A 17665-nucleotide genomic window follows, 5' to 3' on the forward strand; every position below is an offset into this window, starting at 1 on the left:
GATTGACTCAGCAATAAAAACAATCCCAACAAACAATACTCCAGAATGATAGGGCTTCACTGGTGAATTCTACCAAACAATTAAAAGGTAATTAAACCAATCCTCAAATTTTTTGAAAAAAACTGAAGGAATACATTCTTCTACAAGGCCATCATCATTTTGATAACAAAACCAGACAAGGACACCACAAGTAAAGGAAATTACTGACCAAAATCTCTAATGAACATAGATGCAAAAAGCTTCAACAAAATATTAGCAAATAGAATTCAACAATACATTAAAAGGATAATACACTATGAACAAAGGGGATTAATTCCAGGGATGCAAGTAAGTATGGTTCAACATTTGCAAATCTATGTGATACATCACATTAATAAAGTGAATGATTAAAAATCACAAAGTCATCTCAATAGATGGAGAAAAAACACTTGACAAAATTTTACATCCATTTATGATAAAAACTCTCAACAAAGTGGGTAGAGAACATACATCAACATAACAGTGGCTATATATGACAAGTCCATAGCAAGCATCATACTCAACTGTGAAAACCTGAAATCTTTTCCTCGATATCAGGAAAAAGACAAGGATGCCAACTCTCATCATTTTCATTCAGTAGTATTGCAGGTCTTAACCAAAGCAAGTAGACAAGAAAGAGAAATAAAAGATATTCCAAATCAAATAGGAAGAAAAAAAAATTGTCACTATTTGAAGAAAACCCAAAAGATGCCACCAAAAACTGTTAAACTAATAAATGAATTCAGTTAGGTTGCAGGATACAAAATCAATATACAAAAATCTGTTGCATTCTACACACTAAATGAATCATCAGAAACACAAATAAAGAAAAATATCACATTTATACTCGTAACAAAGGAATAAAATGCCCAGTAATAAATTTAACCCAAGAGGTGAAAGACTTGAACACTGAAAACTATAGGACATTAATAAAAGAAATTGAAGACAACACAAATAAATGGAAAGACATTCTGTGCTCATTTATTGGAAGAATTAATACTGTAAAAATATCCATACTTCCCAAAGCCATCTACAGGTTGAATGCAATCCCTACAAAATTCTAATGACATTTTTCACAGAAATAGGAAAAACAATCATAAGATTTGTATTGAACCACAAAAATCTCTTAATAGCCAAAGCTATTATGAGAAAAAACAAAGCTGGAGGCAACACTTCTTGATTTTAAACTATGTTAGGAATCTATAATGATCAAACAATATGCTATTGACATACAGACACTTAGATCAATGGAAAACAATAGAGAGGTAAGAAACCCACCCATATATAGTCAATCAACTTAAAACAACAGAGTCAAGGATACACAATGTGAAAAAGAGCCTTTTCAAGAAATGATGTTGGAAGAAGAAAAGGACAGTCACATGCAAAAGATTGAAACTGGAACATTATCTGACACTATACACAAAAATCAGATCATAATGGATTAAAGACTTGAATGGATTAAAGCTCATTATACTGTTTGAACATAAAAGTCCTAAAAAAAAAAAAAGGTTTCTTGACATTGGTCTTGATACTGTTTTTGTTTGTTTGTTTGTTTGTTTGTTTGTTTGTTTTGGATTTGACCCTAAAGGCAAGGGCAAATAAAAAGTAGGATGATATCAAAGTAAAAAGCTTCTGCACAGCAAAGAAAATCATCAACAAAATAAAAAAGCAGCCTACTGAAGGAGAGAAAATATTTACAAATCATATATGTTATAGGGAATTAAAAATATATAAAGTACTCATACAACTCAATAGCAAACAAAACAAACAACAACAACAATAAAACCCAAACTCTCCAATTAATAAATGGGTAGAGGATCTGAACAGATAATTTTCAAAAAAACAAAACAAAACAAAAAACATACAGATAACCAAAGGTACATGAAAAGGTATTAAGCATCACTAATCATCAGGGAAATGCAAGTCAAAACTACAATTGGATTTTACTTCATAACTGTTGGAATGGCTGTTATCAAAAACAAACAAACAAAAAAAAAACAAGAAATAACAAGTATAGCAAGGATGTGGAAGAAGAATCTTTATGCATTGTTGGTGGGATTGTAAATTGGTGCAGCCACTAGGGAAAACAGTATGGAAGTTCTTTTAAAAATTAAAAAAAAAAAACCTACCATATGATCCAACAATTCCAATTCTGTGTTATTTGAATAAAAGGAAAACACCAATATGAGGAGGTATGTGCACAACTGTGCTTACTGCAGAAAAATTCACTAGAGCCAAGATATGGATAAGGAAGGTGTGGTGTGTGTGTGTGTGTGTGTGTGTGTGTGTGTGTGTATAATATTACTCAGCCATAAAAAAGATTGAAATTTTTCCATTTGTATCAACATGGATGGATCTAGAGGGTAAAATACCAGATGTAAAAAGTCAGACAGAGAAAGACAAATACTATATTATTTCACTTTATGTAGAATGTAAAAGACAAAACAAAACAAAATAGAGGGGATCCCTGGGTGGCTCAGCGGTTTGGCCTCTGCCTTTGTCCCTGGAGTCCCGCATCTGGCTCCCTGCGAGGAGCCTGCTTCTCCCCCTGCCTGTGTCTCTGCCTCTCTCTCTCTCTCTCTCTCTCTCTCTCTCTCTCTGTGTGTGTGTGTGTATCATAAATAAATAAATAAATCTTTAAAACAAAACAAAACAAAAACAAAAAACAAAATAGAAACAGACATATAGGTACAAGAAATAAACTGTTGGGTATCAGAGGGGGAGAAATTAAGGATCAGGTAAAGTAGATGAAGGGATTAAGAGGTACAGATCTCCAGTTATAAAATAAGTCATGGTGATGCAGTGTACAGTATAGGGAGTATAGTCAACAATATTGTCATAACTATATCATAACAGTCACAGAGATCATCTAGTAACATATGAAAATGTTGAATAGCCATGAGGTATGCCTAAAACTAATAGGATATGGTATGTCAATTATATTTCAGTTTAAAAAGGCAAGGTGGAAAAGTGCTCTCTATTCCAGATGAACTATACCCACATCAGAGAAATGTGCCTAAAAACTAATCATCTCTTCATTTAAAATTGTCTTTTTATATCCATGCAGACATATCATTGATTGTGCTTCTATTATATGTAGAGTCAAGAGTTTTTTTTTCTTTTCAAACAGTACAACTGCACTAATTGAAGGAACACACAAGAGATGAGGTCAAGAACTGCACGTAGACCAGTGCTTCCCTTTGGTACTCCCACAGGAGAGTGGGAGGGAAGGTGTCTGTTGGAAATGCCACAGAACACTTTAGTCCCAACTGATTTAGTCCTAACTGAACATGGAAAAAAGTTCTAATAACCAACATGAGTTTGAAACTTCAGCACTCTAAATCTCTTTGACTCCTGTAAAACCATGAACACAACTACAGATCCCTGAGACGCTTTCTCTTTACATTCTCATCCTTCTTGGTAACAGAAACATCCTACTCCTGAACATACCATGTGTCTCTGGAAATATCCTTCTCCTGCTTTCACTAGATGGCTCCTTCCTTCCTTCAAACAAAACCAGTCAACAATAAAGGCTCAGACCAAGTAGGAACAGTCTCCATGAACCCCTACCTGACCCCTGCCTGCAACCTTGGCTGATAAAGATAGCTTCCATATTTCAACTTAAATGTTTCTTGACAATCATCTATACACTATTTCATGACAGCATTTACATTTAATATTGCATATGTATGCACAAATTAACTTTGTAATTTTAAAGTATAATTGTAATTTTAAATTATATGAATAATGTAAAACGTTCATAGGAAAAAACTCTACAAATCATGACATGCATAGATCAAAATGTGTATTTTTTCCTTTTTAGTTGTATTTAGGAGAAAATTGAGAAATTTGAATGTTTGTATTAGTCTCACTTATTCATCTTTAGACTTTTCCCTATTTTCAAAGGTTGATTACTATTACACATATATCTAGATAATATTAAATAATCTAGTGATAGTCACTAGAAAGGGAAAGAAACTTATAGTAATTATGTCTGTACCACCATACAGTAGCTACTTTTTCTATCACCTGCTCACTTATCTTCAGAACAACTATATAGAATTGGTTATTTTATCCCCATTGTACATATGGAGAAAAGGGGGCCTACCTAGAGAAGTTACATAATTTGCAAAATTCACATAGCTTGAAACTGGAAGTGTCAGAACAAAAATCTAGCTATGGTGCTAACTCCAAAGCTCAAGCTTTCTCCCCTTACATCATTTTCATAAATTTCATAAGCAACCACAAATTCATGCAAATTGAACATCTAAAACTGCTCAAAATTTTTATTATTGATTTTAAGGTGGTCTCCTTATAATTATGAAAGTATATGAACACTTTTCCATTATCATCTATGATTTCAGTGTCTGATTCTGTCAAGAGACAATTCACAATTTCTAACCGACCGATTTTCTAGTTGTGAATTATTTTGATCTATTTCTTTAACATTGCCCAATGGACTTTCACATCTCTGCTTTCTTTACTTATTATCACACAGGAAAAATTAAGGCAAGATTATAAGCATTCCATAAAACTCTAGAGATAAAAATTTAGAAAAGTCCATACATTTAAACCTCACTACATTTCTACTTCCCTCCATTAACATTGCCCATATTATGTCAAGAAATATTCTCTTCTCTTCAATACCAGAAAAGGATTTTCCATGACAAGACTGAAAAGGGTGTTATCTAGACCTTCTCCTACAATAAAAACATAAGATCAGCTTTCCCTTCAGGAAAGCAGTCCTTGGAGGAAGGGATCTCCCCTTCCATTTTTCTTCCCCCACAGATATGTTCACTTGAACCAAGCAACAGCCAGTTTATCCTGCTGAAAAGATGCTTCAGATGGTAGGATCCAAGTTGCTGGGGACTGAATTCAATCTCCTCTAACCTGAACCTTTTGGGAATGGTAGCTTCCTAAAATGAATCAAAGATCAGAGATGATCCAAGTTGATAACTGTGCTATAGATTTGATCTTATAAAAACCAAACCAAAAGCTCTGGGCTTCGCTTTCCTCATTTGTAATGACACATACCCAGCTGATGAGATCACAGGAATGATTAAAGGATATTTTCAGGACTGTGTTTTTTAATTAGAAATGATACATTAAAAAAAAAAAAAAAGAAATGATACATTAAAGTGTCTAATGCCTAATAGGTGTTTCATTATTATCATTTCCTAGTATGTGTAGTTAATTAAAAGTTGCCTTTATGTTTCTGTAGCAACTGTGTAAGTATAAAGGGATGCATGTAAATATTTTACCATAATAAAAAATTAATATTGTTTTAATATTTGTAATTCAGATATTTAAAGATTAAATGCATAGTCTTTTTAAGAAAACAGAATTTATTCTGAAATTCTCCAGAAATTAAATGTAATACTATAAAATATTATTTTCACAAACATTCTGTAGTATGTGTCATTTCTTGACATTTGCTTAAAGATTAAGAATAATTAGTTAAATATTAAGAATATCTTAGTTAAGCAAACATTACTGGAGACGAAGGAAAAAAAATATGAAGAACTTAACAGTAAAACTTACTGGAGAGAAATCACTTCTGGTAACCATCCTGTAAGTGCATGGATAACAGTGAACTCCCCTAGTTCTCTCCTCTCTGCTACATGGATGCTAAAAGAGCAAACAAAATTATAGTTACTAACATTTGAAAAGAAACACAGAGAGGTATGAGGACTAAGAATATTTAATAAACAGTGATATGATGATAAAAAATGTAACATTGGTTATTACATATTAAAATATAAGAAAATACCATTCCAACAAAACAGATTTGTTTTGTTAAAGCACTTAAGGAGATTCAAAGATAGAATTTCATATTTATTTTAAAAATATAGGGATGCCTGGGGGCTCAGTGTTTAGGCAGCTGCCTTTGGCTCAGGTCGTGATCCTGGGATCCAGGATTGAGTACCACATAGGGCTCCTGCGAAGAGCCTGCTTCTCCCTCTGCCTATGTTTCTGCCTCTCTGTCTCTCTCATGTGCTCATTCTGGCCAGGGGTCACAATTTCAGTCCATCATGTAGCAATAGTGGTGATTGGTGGTATTGACCATACATGTGCTTTTTCAGAAAGAAATTTTATTACCATAGTCACATGTTCTATAATTTATAAATTTGCATAGGTTCGTTGTTTATAGATTATGAATTTTGATATGTCTATATATATATCAGAAATAACAAAAATCTCTTGCGGCATTTCACAGTCTAGTCTAAACTCCTCTGTGGAAAATCATATTTAGGAACAACTATGCAAACCTCATAAAGATAATATTCTGTCCTTTTCATAGCTCACAATGATATTGACATAATTACTACATGTTAATTTTTTAATGTAGAAAGCTAAAACTCATATGAAAATAATTACTATGGACTATAAAATCTGTGAAAAATAAATACACAGACAGATGCAAATTGTACAACACAATACAGGTGTCCACTAGAAAGCTTCAGAAATGTCTTACATTTAGTGTGGTCCTTTATTTTCATGCTGGATTTATCTGTTTTTTTTTTTTTAATAAAAATAATTCTATTTCTTAGGTTGCTATAAAATTCTATGCAACTATCTCTTTAAGAAAGACCCAATGCCACTCCAACTTTCCAGGTCACATGTTTAACACTTCACTGATGTTAATTCAGCTCTAAATCTCAGAACTTCAAGTTAGGTCTGAGAATTAGGAACATGAGAAACATTATGTTCTTTCAAAACAAACAAACATAGCTGTCACCAGTGTGAATACTTAGTACAATTCAGCTACCTAAAAGATCTGGGCTGAGTTCTTTAAAAAATCATTGAAATTAAGAGCTGTGAACTAGGTGAAACAAATTCCAAACAGAGAATCAAGGGTTGATGATAGAAAACAGAGATGACAAGGATGACAGTAGGAGTGGCTGGTTTTGTTGTGTAGCCTTCGGAAAAAAAAAAAGGAAAATCCATGAAAACCTGAGCAGGCTTCTGATGGACAAGGCTCTGTTTACTGAAGGGGAGAAGGCTGAGCTTTGAGCAAAGTAGTCTCTGTTAGAGCATGTGGGTGTTCAGTTGAGAATGAGATGCTCCCACACCCTGCAGGAGGGCAAAAGTCATCAAATGCAAGCTGGATGTGAAAATTCTCCCAGTCAGCAATGATACAAAGTTGCCATGCTTTGGCAAGTCAAGCATCTAAGCTATTTTTGCATGGTTAGGATGGGGATGGATTGACCTAGGGTCTCTAGATGGAAGCCAAGAGAATAAGCATGGCAGACATGGCCTCTATGTTGGTGCACAAGACCTGCAGGAATGGAAGACACAAGCAAATTTCACAAGAGCATTGAAGCAAATATGAGTAGTTTTCATCACAAATGTATTAAAAGGGACCAATGTTACATGAGGAGCAACTGACATCCCTCAGAAGAGTTCAGGTTTTCAATATTAGTAAATTTTTGCTGCATATGCAGAACCTAAACCTTGAACTGGATTCTGGGATGTATTATTCAGTATTTAGATGAACCAATATTATCTCCTACAAAACAACTTCTTTCTCACATTAAGCTGAAACATTATTTTTCATGATTACTTGCCATTCATCATAAGAAAGCATTGGATATAGAATAATTTTTGAGTATTGTCTCTTGAGAGAATTTTGTCTTTTTGCTGGCTAACCCAATATTTCAAATTAGTGGTTTTGGCATATTCATTTTTATACTAGAATATTCACGTTGTTTGGAAAGAAAGATCTTTTAAATTGATTTTTTTAAAAAAATAAAGTTATGTAATATAGCTGTATAGTTGTTTGCTGTTTGTCTTTTTGTTTTTATACAAGTGAGTGATCATTCTTCCTTCTACATACTCAACATTTGCCAGCTTAATGATAGCTTTACACAAAAGCATTGGCCAGAGTTCAGTTTCATAGGTTGTGGCTGGAAGCAATAGATTGTTGTCTTCATCAAAAGGCAGAAAATCATCAATAGTTATCTTTCTCCAGCAACCCTAAACATAAGAAAAAAAAGAATATGTCAGTGATTTACATTCTTTTTTCTCATCCATTATTGTACACCACTGATGTTACTCTTTACTGATTTTTAAATTTTACTTTATCTTCTTACATCTATAGCCTGGCATACTGGTTTTCAGTTCTACTACAGCTGAGAATTTTTGCTGACCATTTTATTTAATATCAGCACATCCCTAACTATATCGATAGCATCACTATTTATGTGTTCTTGCAAACACATTCTTGGGTGCCCCATCTTCATAATTCAGTAATGTGTTATTGTTAAAGTGTTTCAAATAGCAGAACCAAAACATTATACTGCCATGGATAATTTTGGCTGTAATTAATAACTCTATATAGTCATAACACAAATTCTCCAAATATAAGTAATTATTTATCCTGCTAGACTAAGTGATATTAAACTTCCAATTACCAGATTCCTTCTACTCCTAATTAAAGATCTAATTTTGATCTGATGAAGTTAATACTTTATTTAATAAAATCATTATATATTTACCTGTATACATATTACTTCACAATTAAAAGTTTAAAAAGACAAATGATAATATTAATAATTATGTCAAAAACTATATATTTTTTTAATTTTGGTTTTACATGCAAAATTTTATCATAGATTTATTCTTTTGAGCAAGAAATATTTTCAGTAGTGATACAAACATTGTGAACCTAAAGACCTGCACAACACATGGCCTAAACCATTGAATTGCAAAGAATCTAGTGAGGGAAGGCATATATGCAAACAACATGAAATATAATGTGTTCAAAGTGCTCTAGGACCAGAAAAGAAAGTGTGACAAATATTGCTGGTGGAAAGCTTCACAAGAAGGTAACATCTGAACTACAGATTCAAAAAACAGTCTACAGTTCCCAAGTAGATAGGAACAATAGGATGAAACATGGTTTCTTTGTATGGCATGTATAACTGTGAGTTGATACGCCTTCTTTCCTGGTTGCAGTGTCTTTCTTTCTTCCCTAAGAGATGATATAGGGCAAGACAGGGTTGAAGCACAGGTGTTTGGCCACTCTCTCTTCTAATTTCAAAGGATATGACCCAAAGGAATACACAGTGAAATAAGTCAGACCCAAAAGGACAAACATTGTATAATTCTACCTATATGACATATATGGAAAAAAGTGAACTTACAGAGACAAAAGGCATAATAGAGGTTACCAGGGGCTGAGAGAAGAGGGGATTGAGAAATTATTGTTTAATAGGTTTAACAGGTACAGTTTGTGTTTGGGATGATGAAAAAGTTGTAGAAAGAGATAGTGGTGATGGCTGTACAACATTGTAAAAATATTTAATGCCTTTGAATTGTACATTTATAGTGGTCAAATGCTAAATATTACATTACAAATATTTTACCACAATAAAAAAGTGATAATAGCAGTACCCTTTCTTTATTTTAATTTTCAAAAAAAATTTTTGAAGGAACCAACTGGATCCCTATGAAGGAAAAGTTTTAAGCTGCTATAAGAACTTAAGTTAAACCAGTTCAATGAATATCATCTGCTTCCAGCTGATCAATAACATATTTCAATTGAGAATGCTTTGGAAAAAAAAAGAGAATGCTTTGATTACTAATTACCATTGAACTATAAGTCTACATAGATGAATTGCATGGCATATGATTGCATCTCAAAAGCGCTATTGTGAAAAATACAAAGGGATAAGTGTTCAGTATTACATATCTAAAACATAATTTAACAGGACATAATAACGTTCTTAGGACTTTTTTATTCTTTAATATTAGTATATTGGTTGGGGTGCTTCCTTAAAGCTTATGAAGAAATTAAATATTATATATATAGGGGCATCTGGGTGGCTCATTCGGTTAAGGGTCTGCCTTCAGCTCAGGTCATGATTGCCAGGTCCTGGGATAGAGTCTGATTCGGGCTTCCTGCTCAGTGAGGAGTCTGCTTCTCCCTCTCCCTCTGACCTTCCCTGACTCATGTGTGTGCTCCTTCTCTTTATCTCTCAAATAAATAATATCTTTAAAATATATGTATAACATAAATATTATATATATATGAGATGCCATCATAGAACACTGAGTTTATTTGAGACCTTATCATAGAACACTGAAACATTTTTATACTTTTTTTTAACTGCATGTAAATGATGTACATCAGGCCGTTTCTACTGAGTTTACTGTGTTAACACGACATAATTTTAAATAACTAATTACTTAGCATGCTTATGAAAAAGGACACCTCTATTATTAAAATAAATATAAATTACCAAGTTACTCTAGAATATAGTCATGTTCAAACTTTAATATCTTCCACACCTGAATTCTAGATCAAGATAACTAAATGGCTACATAAATTTATATCCTCTCCCTCCCACGACCATGCTGAAGGGATAATAAAAAATGTTTTCTTAAGTAACAGCATCAATCACAATTACAAAGGATCAAGGACAGTGATTTGAGCAAATACATAAACGAGCATAATTATGTAGACAGAACCCTGACTGCACTTCCACCATTTCCGCAGTAACAGGTGGTGCCCCTCCCATATGGGCCCGAAGGTGGAACTCTGACTTCTGTGACCTCCTGAAGTAAACAAGGCAGTTTCCCTTCCCAGGGGAGTCAGTGGGCAGAATTATGACCTCTATCTTTTTCCTGCAGTAAAGAGGAAGTGCTTTCTGCATTAGAAACTGTAAAATTTGTAGAAACTGTTGGAAGAACTCTGATTACACTCTACCCAGGCAGGAATGAAGCAGTATACCACCTCCTCCCCTGGTGGTGCTCAGGATACTGCAGGATGGAGTCTTATCATCTGGATAACAAACAAGAGTGGCAGAGAGAAGTAGCAAAGCACAGGCTTTATAAACTAAATTAACATTTGAAACACAGCCCACAGAAATGAGCCAGGATGTGTACTCTGAATCTAAACAGGTTGACTACGTGCTAAAATAAAAAATTTAATTAGAAACTAGTCATAAAATAGAACACTAAAAATGTCCAGGAAACTGTTCAAAATTACTCATCATGCAAAAACCAGGAAAATCTAAATTTCAATGAGCAAATACAATCAACATACTGCAATGCCAAAAGGACAGGGAATGTGGAATTTTTAGTTAAGAAATTTAAAGCTGATGTCATAAAAATGCTCCAGGAAGTAATTATGACTACTCTTGAAACAAATAAAAAATAGAATATCTCAGCAAAGAAATAAAAAATGTAAAAGAGGAAATAACCAGAAATTTTGAACTTAAACAAACAAAACCTTCATAGGGAAAGAACAATAGCAGGATATAAATGGCAAAGAAATTACAGAACTGAAAGTTATTTTAATAGAAATTATGAGCAACAAGGAAAAATAGATTTTTAAAAATGATATGAACCTCAAAGATCTGTGAGACAATGAAAGAAGATATAACATGCATGTCATCGGGGTCCCCAAAAATGAGGAAAAGAGAATGTGGAGCTGAAAATATTTTTAAATGAATAATGGCTGAAAACTTTCCAAATTTGTCATAAGATATGACTACAGTTTCAAGGAGCTCAGAACATCCCAAAGAGGATAATCTCAAAGAAATCTATACCCAGACACATGAAATTCAAACTTCTGAAAACTCAGGACAAAGAAAAATGCCTTAAAATTCAGCTAGTGAGAAAAAGAACACCAGATTGCTCTTCAGAAACCACAAAAGCCAGAAGGATCCAACTAGTTGTCAATGCTGAGAAAAAGGCCTGCCAACCCACAACACTATATCAAGTGTTATGAAATAAAACATTTTTAGACAAGGAAATGCTTGGGTGGCTCTTTCAGTTAAGCATCTGACTCTTGGTTTCAGCTCAGGTCTGATCTGAGGGTTGTGAGATTGAGCCCCATGTCATGCTCTGTGCTCAGCATGGAGTCTGCTTGAGTTCCTCCCTCCTTCTTCCACAGCCCTTCTCCCCTGCACTCTTTCTCACTGAAATAAATAAGTTAAAGAAAAAAGACATTTTTGGACAAAATAGTTAAGATAATTTATCACCAAGAGACCAGTCCCAAAAAAGATGGTGAAAGGAAATTAAAAAAAAAAAAACAGAAATGCAATAAATCTTAGGACATCAAGAATGAAGAAAGAGCAAAGAAAAATATAAACACATGTATGACTAAATACAATAAAGTATCCTTTGGCTCTTGAGCTTTAAAAATTACATTTCACATTTAAAAGCAACATTTATGAGCAGGTTCTGAATATGTTTAAAGAAAATATCTAGATAGCTATGCTATAAAGAAAGGGAAAGAAAGGGCCTCAAATCATGGAAGAGTGTCTATATTCCAATTTAAGTGGAAAATGCTGCTATTACTGGTTTATGATAAGCTAAGCATGTATATTTTAATCCCTAGTGAAACCTCTAGAAAAAAAAAAGACCTCTACTCTGAAAATTATAAAACATTGATGAAAGAAATTGAAGATGACTCAAACAAATGGAAAGATATTCCATGCTCATGGATTAGAAAAATTAATTTTGTTAAAATGTCCATGCTACTCATGGCAATCTACAGATTCAACGCAACCCCTATCAAAATACCAACAATGCTTTTCACAGAACTAGAATAAATAATAGTAAAATTTGTACAGAACCACAACAGACCCCAAATAGTGAATGCAATCTTAAGAAAGAACAACAGGGCAGCCCGGGTGGCTCAGTGGTTTAGCACTGCCTTCAGCCCAGGGTGTGATCCTGGGGTGCTGGGATTGAGTCCCACGTCGGGCTCTCTGCATGGAACCTGCTTCTCCCTCTGCCTGTGTCTCTGCCTCTCTGTGTGTCTCTCATGAATAAATAAGTAAAATCTTAAAAAAAGAAAGAAAGAAAAGAAAGAAAGAAAGAAAGAAAGAAAGAAAGAAAGAAAGAAAGAAAGAAGAAAGAAAGAACAACAAAGCTGGAGGTATCACAATCCCAGATTTCAGTAGACTACAATCTATGGAAGTCAAAACAGTATGGCACTAGCACAAAATTAGACACATAGATCAATGAAGTGGAATAGAAAGCCCAGAAGTAAACCCATGCTTATACAGTCAGTTAACCTATGAGAAAGGAGGAGGCAAAACTATATAATGGGGAAAGGATAGTGTCTTAAATAAATAGTGCTGGGAAAACTGGACAGTTACATGTGAAAGAATGACATAGGATGACTTTCTTACATCATACACACAAAAAAATTCTAAATGGATGAAAGGCCTCAAAATGGATTAAATGTGAGACTTGAATTTATAAAACTCTCAGAGGAAAACATAGGCAGTAATTTCTTTGACTTCAGCTATAGAAACATTTTCTGGATATATCTCCCAAGGTAAGGGAAACAAAAGCAAAAACAAACTATGGGACTATACCAAAATAAAAAGCTTTCCACAACAGACAAAACTATAAACAAAAAAGGCAACATACTGAATGAGAGAAGATAATTACAAATGATATATACAATAAGGAGTTAATATCCAAAATATGCAAAGAATTTATAAAAGTCAATAACAAAAAACAAATATTCCAATTGAAAATTTGACAGGGACTCTAAATAGATATTTTTCCAAAGAAGACATACAGGTCAACAGACATAGAAAAAGATGCTCAACATCACTAATCACCAGGGAAATGCAAACCAAGACCACAATGAGATATCACTTTACATGTGAAAGAATACCTAGGATAAAAAAGACAAGAAATAAGATGTGTTGGAGAGGAGAAAAAGAAACCCCTGTGCACTGTTGCTGGGAATGTAAATTGGTGCTGCCTCTGTGGAAAATAGTATGGAGGTTAAAAAATTAAAAATAGAAATGCAACATGACCCAGTAATACCACTACTAGAAAAACAAAGAAAACAGAAACACTAATTTGAAAAGATATATGCACCCCTATGTTTATTGCAGCATTATTTACAATAGACAAGATATGGAAGCAAACTATGTCCATCAATATATGAATATATAAAGAAGATGTGGAATACACACACACACACACACACACACACACACACACACACACAGTGGAATATTACTCAGCCATAAAAAAAGAATGAGATCTTGGCATTTGTGACAACATAGATAGACCTAGAGGATATGCTAAATGAAATAAGAAAGACAGATTCCATATGATCTCACTAATACATGGAATCTAAAAACCAAAACAAATAAACAAACAGAGTAGAAAGAGACCCATAAATACAGAGGACAAACTGGTGGTTACCAGAGCGGAGGAAGTGGAAGGACAAGAAAAATGGGTGAAGGGGAGTGGGAGATACGGGTTTCTAGTTATGGAATGAATAAGTCATGTGGGTAGACAAAAATAGTGCAGGGAATATAGTCAATGATATTGTAACAACATTTAAGGTGACAAATGGTAGCTACACTTGTGGTGAGCAGAGCATAATGTATAAACTTATTGAATTGCTGCTATCTTACATACCTGAAACTAATGTAACTTGTGTGTCATCTATACTTCAATAATCTTTTAAAAACCTGTAGATTGGACCAATATATGAATATAAGAAATGTACCTTTAAGCAAAATGCCTGAAGAAAGCATTTAGAGGACTATAGCTTCTTACATTTTTTTACATATACTAATGAATTTCCTAAGAGAATGGGGCATGGGATGCTCCAAACTCAGGACTCTAGAGAAAAATGAAGCAGGGACAGGTGAGAATAAACTGTCATGGTTTCAGATATGGTGTAGAGTAAAGGCCTCAAAATGAGTGTTTTTAACATTAAAACCAAAAGATACTCAGGTATTGTCTGTTGTGTTCTAAAACAAAAAAGTATTATCTAAGTACTCCATATGTATGCAAATTATCATTCATATAACAAAAGAAAATAGACCTCAATATTTAAAATTACCCAAAATATACAGCATATATATATCCTATATAAATAAAATTCTAGATTGCATATTCCAGCTGAATTAAAAATGAATCAAAATAAAATACTCAAGAGAGGAGAAGGTGTAGCAGGATAATAAGCACTAAACCCTTTTTTATAGAGAATAAAGGATACATAATTATAAATGTATTCAAAGATAAATACCAATAAAAATGTTTATTCAAAAAGCATATATGCCAAGAAAATATTAAAGCAAAAGAATATTAGGTGGATCTTGTTCTAAAAATCAAAACAAACTATAAATTCATAACAATTAAGAAAAGGGTGCTTGGATTGCTAAGTTGGTTGAGGGTCAAACTCTTGATTTCTGCTCAGGTCATGATCCCACAGTAGTGGGACTGAGCCCCACATCAGGCTCTGCACTGGGTGTGGAGCCTGCTTGGGATTCTCTCTCTCTCTCTCTCTCTCTCTCTCTCTCTCTCTCTCTCTCTCTTCTCCTACCCCTCCTGTCCCATAATCCCCCTCTCTCTCCCAAAAAACAAAAAAGGACAAGAAAAATAAAAGAAAATAGAATCCAGAAAGAAACACAAGTCCATATTATAATGTAATGTATGATCAAGTGGTTTTTTAAATTAGGAGATAAACGGTAAACCATTCAATATATAATCCTGGGGCAATTAGCTGAGACTTCAAGTAAAAAATAAACCAGGTCTTGCTGTAGATAAACATATTTTTTTTAATTTTTATTTATTTATGATAGTCACACAGAGAGAGAGAGAGAGAGACAGAGACAGAGGGAGAAGCAGGTTCCATGCACCGGGAGCCCGACGTGGAATTCGATCCCGGGTCTCCAGGATCGCGCCTTGGGCCAAAGGCAGGCGCTAAACCGCTGCGCCACCCAGGGATCCCCCAGGATCCTTGATGGAGATGTCTTTGGTCCTTTTCAATTTCTTCAAGTCTTATTTCTTATTTGTTTGAAAACTCTCAAGCCCAATGTGGGGCTTGAACTCATGACTCTGAGATCAAGAATCACATGCTCCACCAACTGAGGCAGCCAGGTGCCCTATGTCCTTTTATCCAGAAGACTTCTAGGAGGGCTAGGTAGTTCCAGGGCAGAGAGGGAGAGGGGATGGATCCCAAGATAAACCAATTTTAAAAAATAGCTTAAAATAATAGATAAATAAGGGGAAATATTTTTATATTCTTGAGATAGTGATATATTACTTTATTAATTTCTAAAATTTATTTGAGAGAGAGTACATGGGTAGGGAGGAGGGGCAGAGGGAGAAGAAGTGAAGCAGACTCCTCACTGAGTAGGGAGCCCCATGGGAGAGGGGGGATCTACGCCAGGACCCCAGGATTAGCACCTGAGCCAAAGGCAGATGCTTAACTGGCTGAGCCACCCAGGCCCCCAGTGATATCTTACTTTAAATAACATAAATATCCTACACTCAATAAAGAAAAATAATGACAGGGATCCCTGGGTGGTGCAGCGGTTTGGCGCCTGCCTTTGGCCCAGGGCGCGATCCTGGAGACCCGAGATCGAATCCCACCTCGGGCTCCTGGTGCATGGAGACTGCTTCTCTCTCTGCCTGTGTCTCTGCCTCTCTCTCTCTCTCTCTCTCTCTCTCTGTGTGTGACTATCATAAAATAAATAAAAATTTAAAAAAAGAAAAATAATGACATAATTGACTACATAAAAATTACAAAACTCAATTTGGGTGGAAGATGTAAGGTTAAAAGAAATTTCAAAGCACTTCTTCTACACCCACATTATGTGATTATCTGCAACATATAAAAGAACACTTGCAACTGCAAGTGTTAACAAAACCTTAACCTGTTTTATAACTAGGCACAACATAGGCAATTCAAGAGGTGTATAAGGGATATACAGATTTGACGTGATACTGGAGGACTGTGCATCAGAACTTGGTAGGAATTAAGCAAGTTTGAGCAAAGGACACACAGCAAGGCCATGTTGCAGGAGCAGTGGGACACAGCATTGCCACCATCTCTATATGTCCCTTCATCTTCACATCTTCACGTAAGAATAGTTGGCAGTAAGCACCCAGTGCATTGATCAGGTGCTTTTCCCCTGGTGCTAGTGAGAGGCAGAGAGAGGAAGGATCTGTTCCTTTGGCTTTCAGAGTGGAATGGGAAGGGGAAAAGAGGGAAGGAAGGAATAAATGAATGAAAGGACACTAATAGTGTTGAGAATGTACTCTTTGTCAGAACTTTCTCTAGATTCTTCTACATGGTCACCATATTTTATTTTCATCCGTATTCATTCCATGTCATATTTGGTGTCTATTATCTTGAGTGATGTGGTCCCTTTGCCTCTGTGTGCAATGGATCCTAAAGGGTCTGTGGACCAACAAGTAGATCTAGAAATGCTGAGAGCCAGTCAAGCTTTTTCTTTTTTTAGTATCACTGAGCAGGAATATGGTCTGGCACTTCAGCCACCAGCACCAACAAATTGCTCACAAAAATAATCCACAAGTAACAAGTTGTATCTCAGTGCTCAACAGCTTAGTGGCAGCTCCCACAAGCCATTCCTCAGGTGAGACGAGTGAGCAACCAGAAGAAGTCACTGGACATCAGGCGCCTCTTCTCCCAAGGACTACCTTATCTAGACTCCTTAAATGGTTGGTTCAGAATGAAATTTCAAATTGTATTTTTTTTTTATTTATTTATGATAGTCACAGAGAGAGAGAGAGAGAGGCAGAGACACAGACTGAGGAAGAAGCAGGCTCCATGCACCGGGAGCCTGATGTGGGATTCGATCCCGGGTCTCCAGGATCCTGGGATACATCCATGTTGTATGTATTT

General features: G+C 34.9%; 1 protein-coding gene across 2 annotated transcripts in view; it reads right to left on the reverse strand.

The window, feature by feature from the left end:
- The window catches only part of ADGB (androglobin), a 160094-nt gene that overhangs the window by 106878 nt on the left and 35551 nt on the right, over window positions 1-17665 (reverse strand). For both annotated transcript variants that reach the window (XM_072718990.1, XM_072718981.1), the window contains exons 6-7: window positions 7856-7995; window positions 5560-5646 (exon numbers count right to left, since the gene is read on the reverse strand). In XM_072718990.1, the coding sequence (XP_072575091.1) occupies window positions 5560-5646; window positions 7856-7995 (227 nt within the window). The remainder of the gene's footprint in view (window positions 1-5559; window positions 5647-7855; window positions 7996-17665) is intronic.

Source organism: Vulpes vulpes, chromosome 1, assembly GCF_048418805.1.
Source record: "Vulpes vulpes isolate BD-2025 chromosome 1, VulVul3, whole genome shotgun sequence".
Classification (NCBI taxonomy): Eukaryota; Metazoa; Chordata; class Mammalia; order Carnivora; family Canidae; genus Vulpes; species Vulpes vulpes.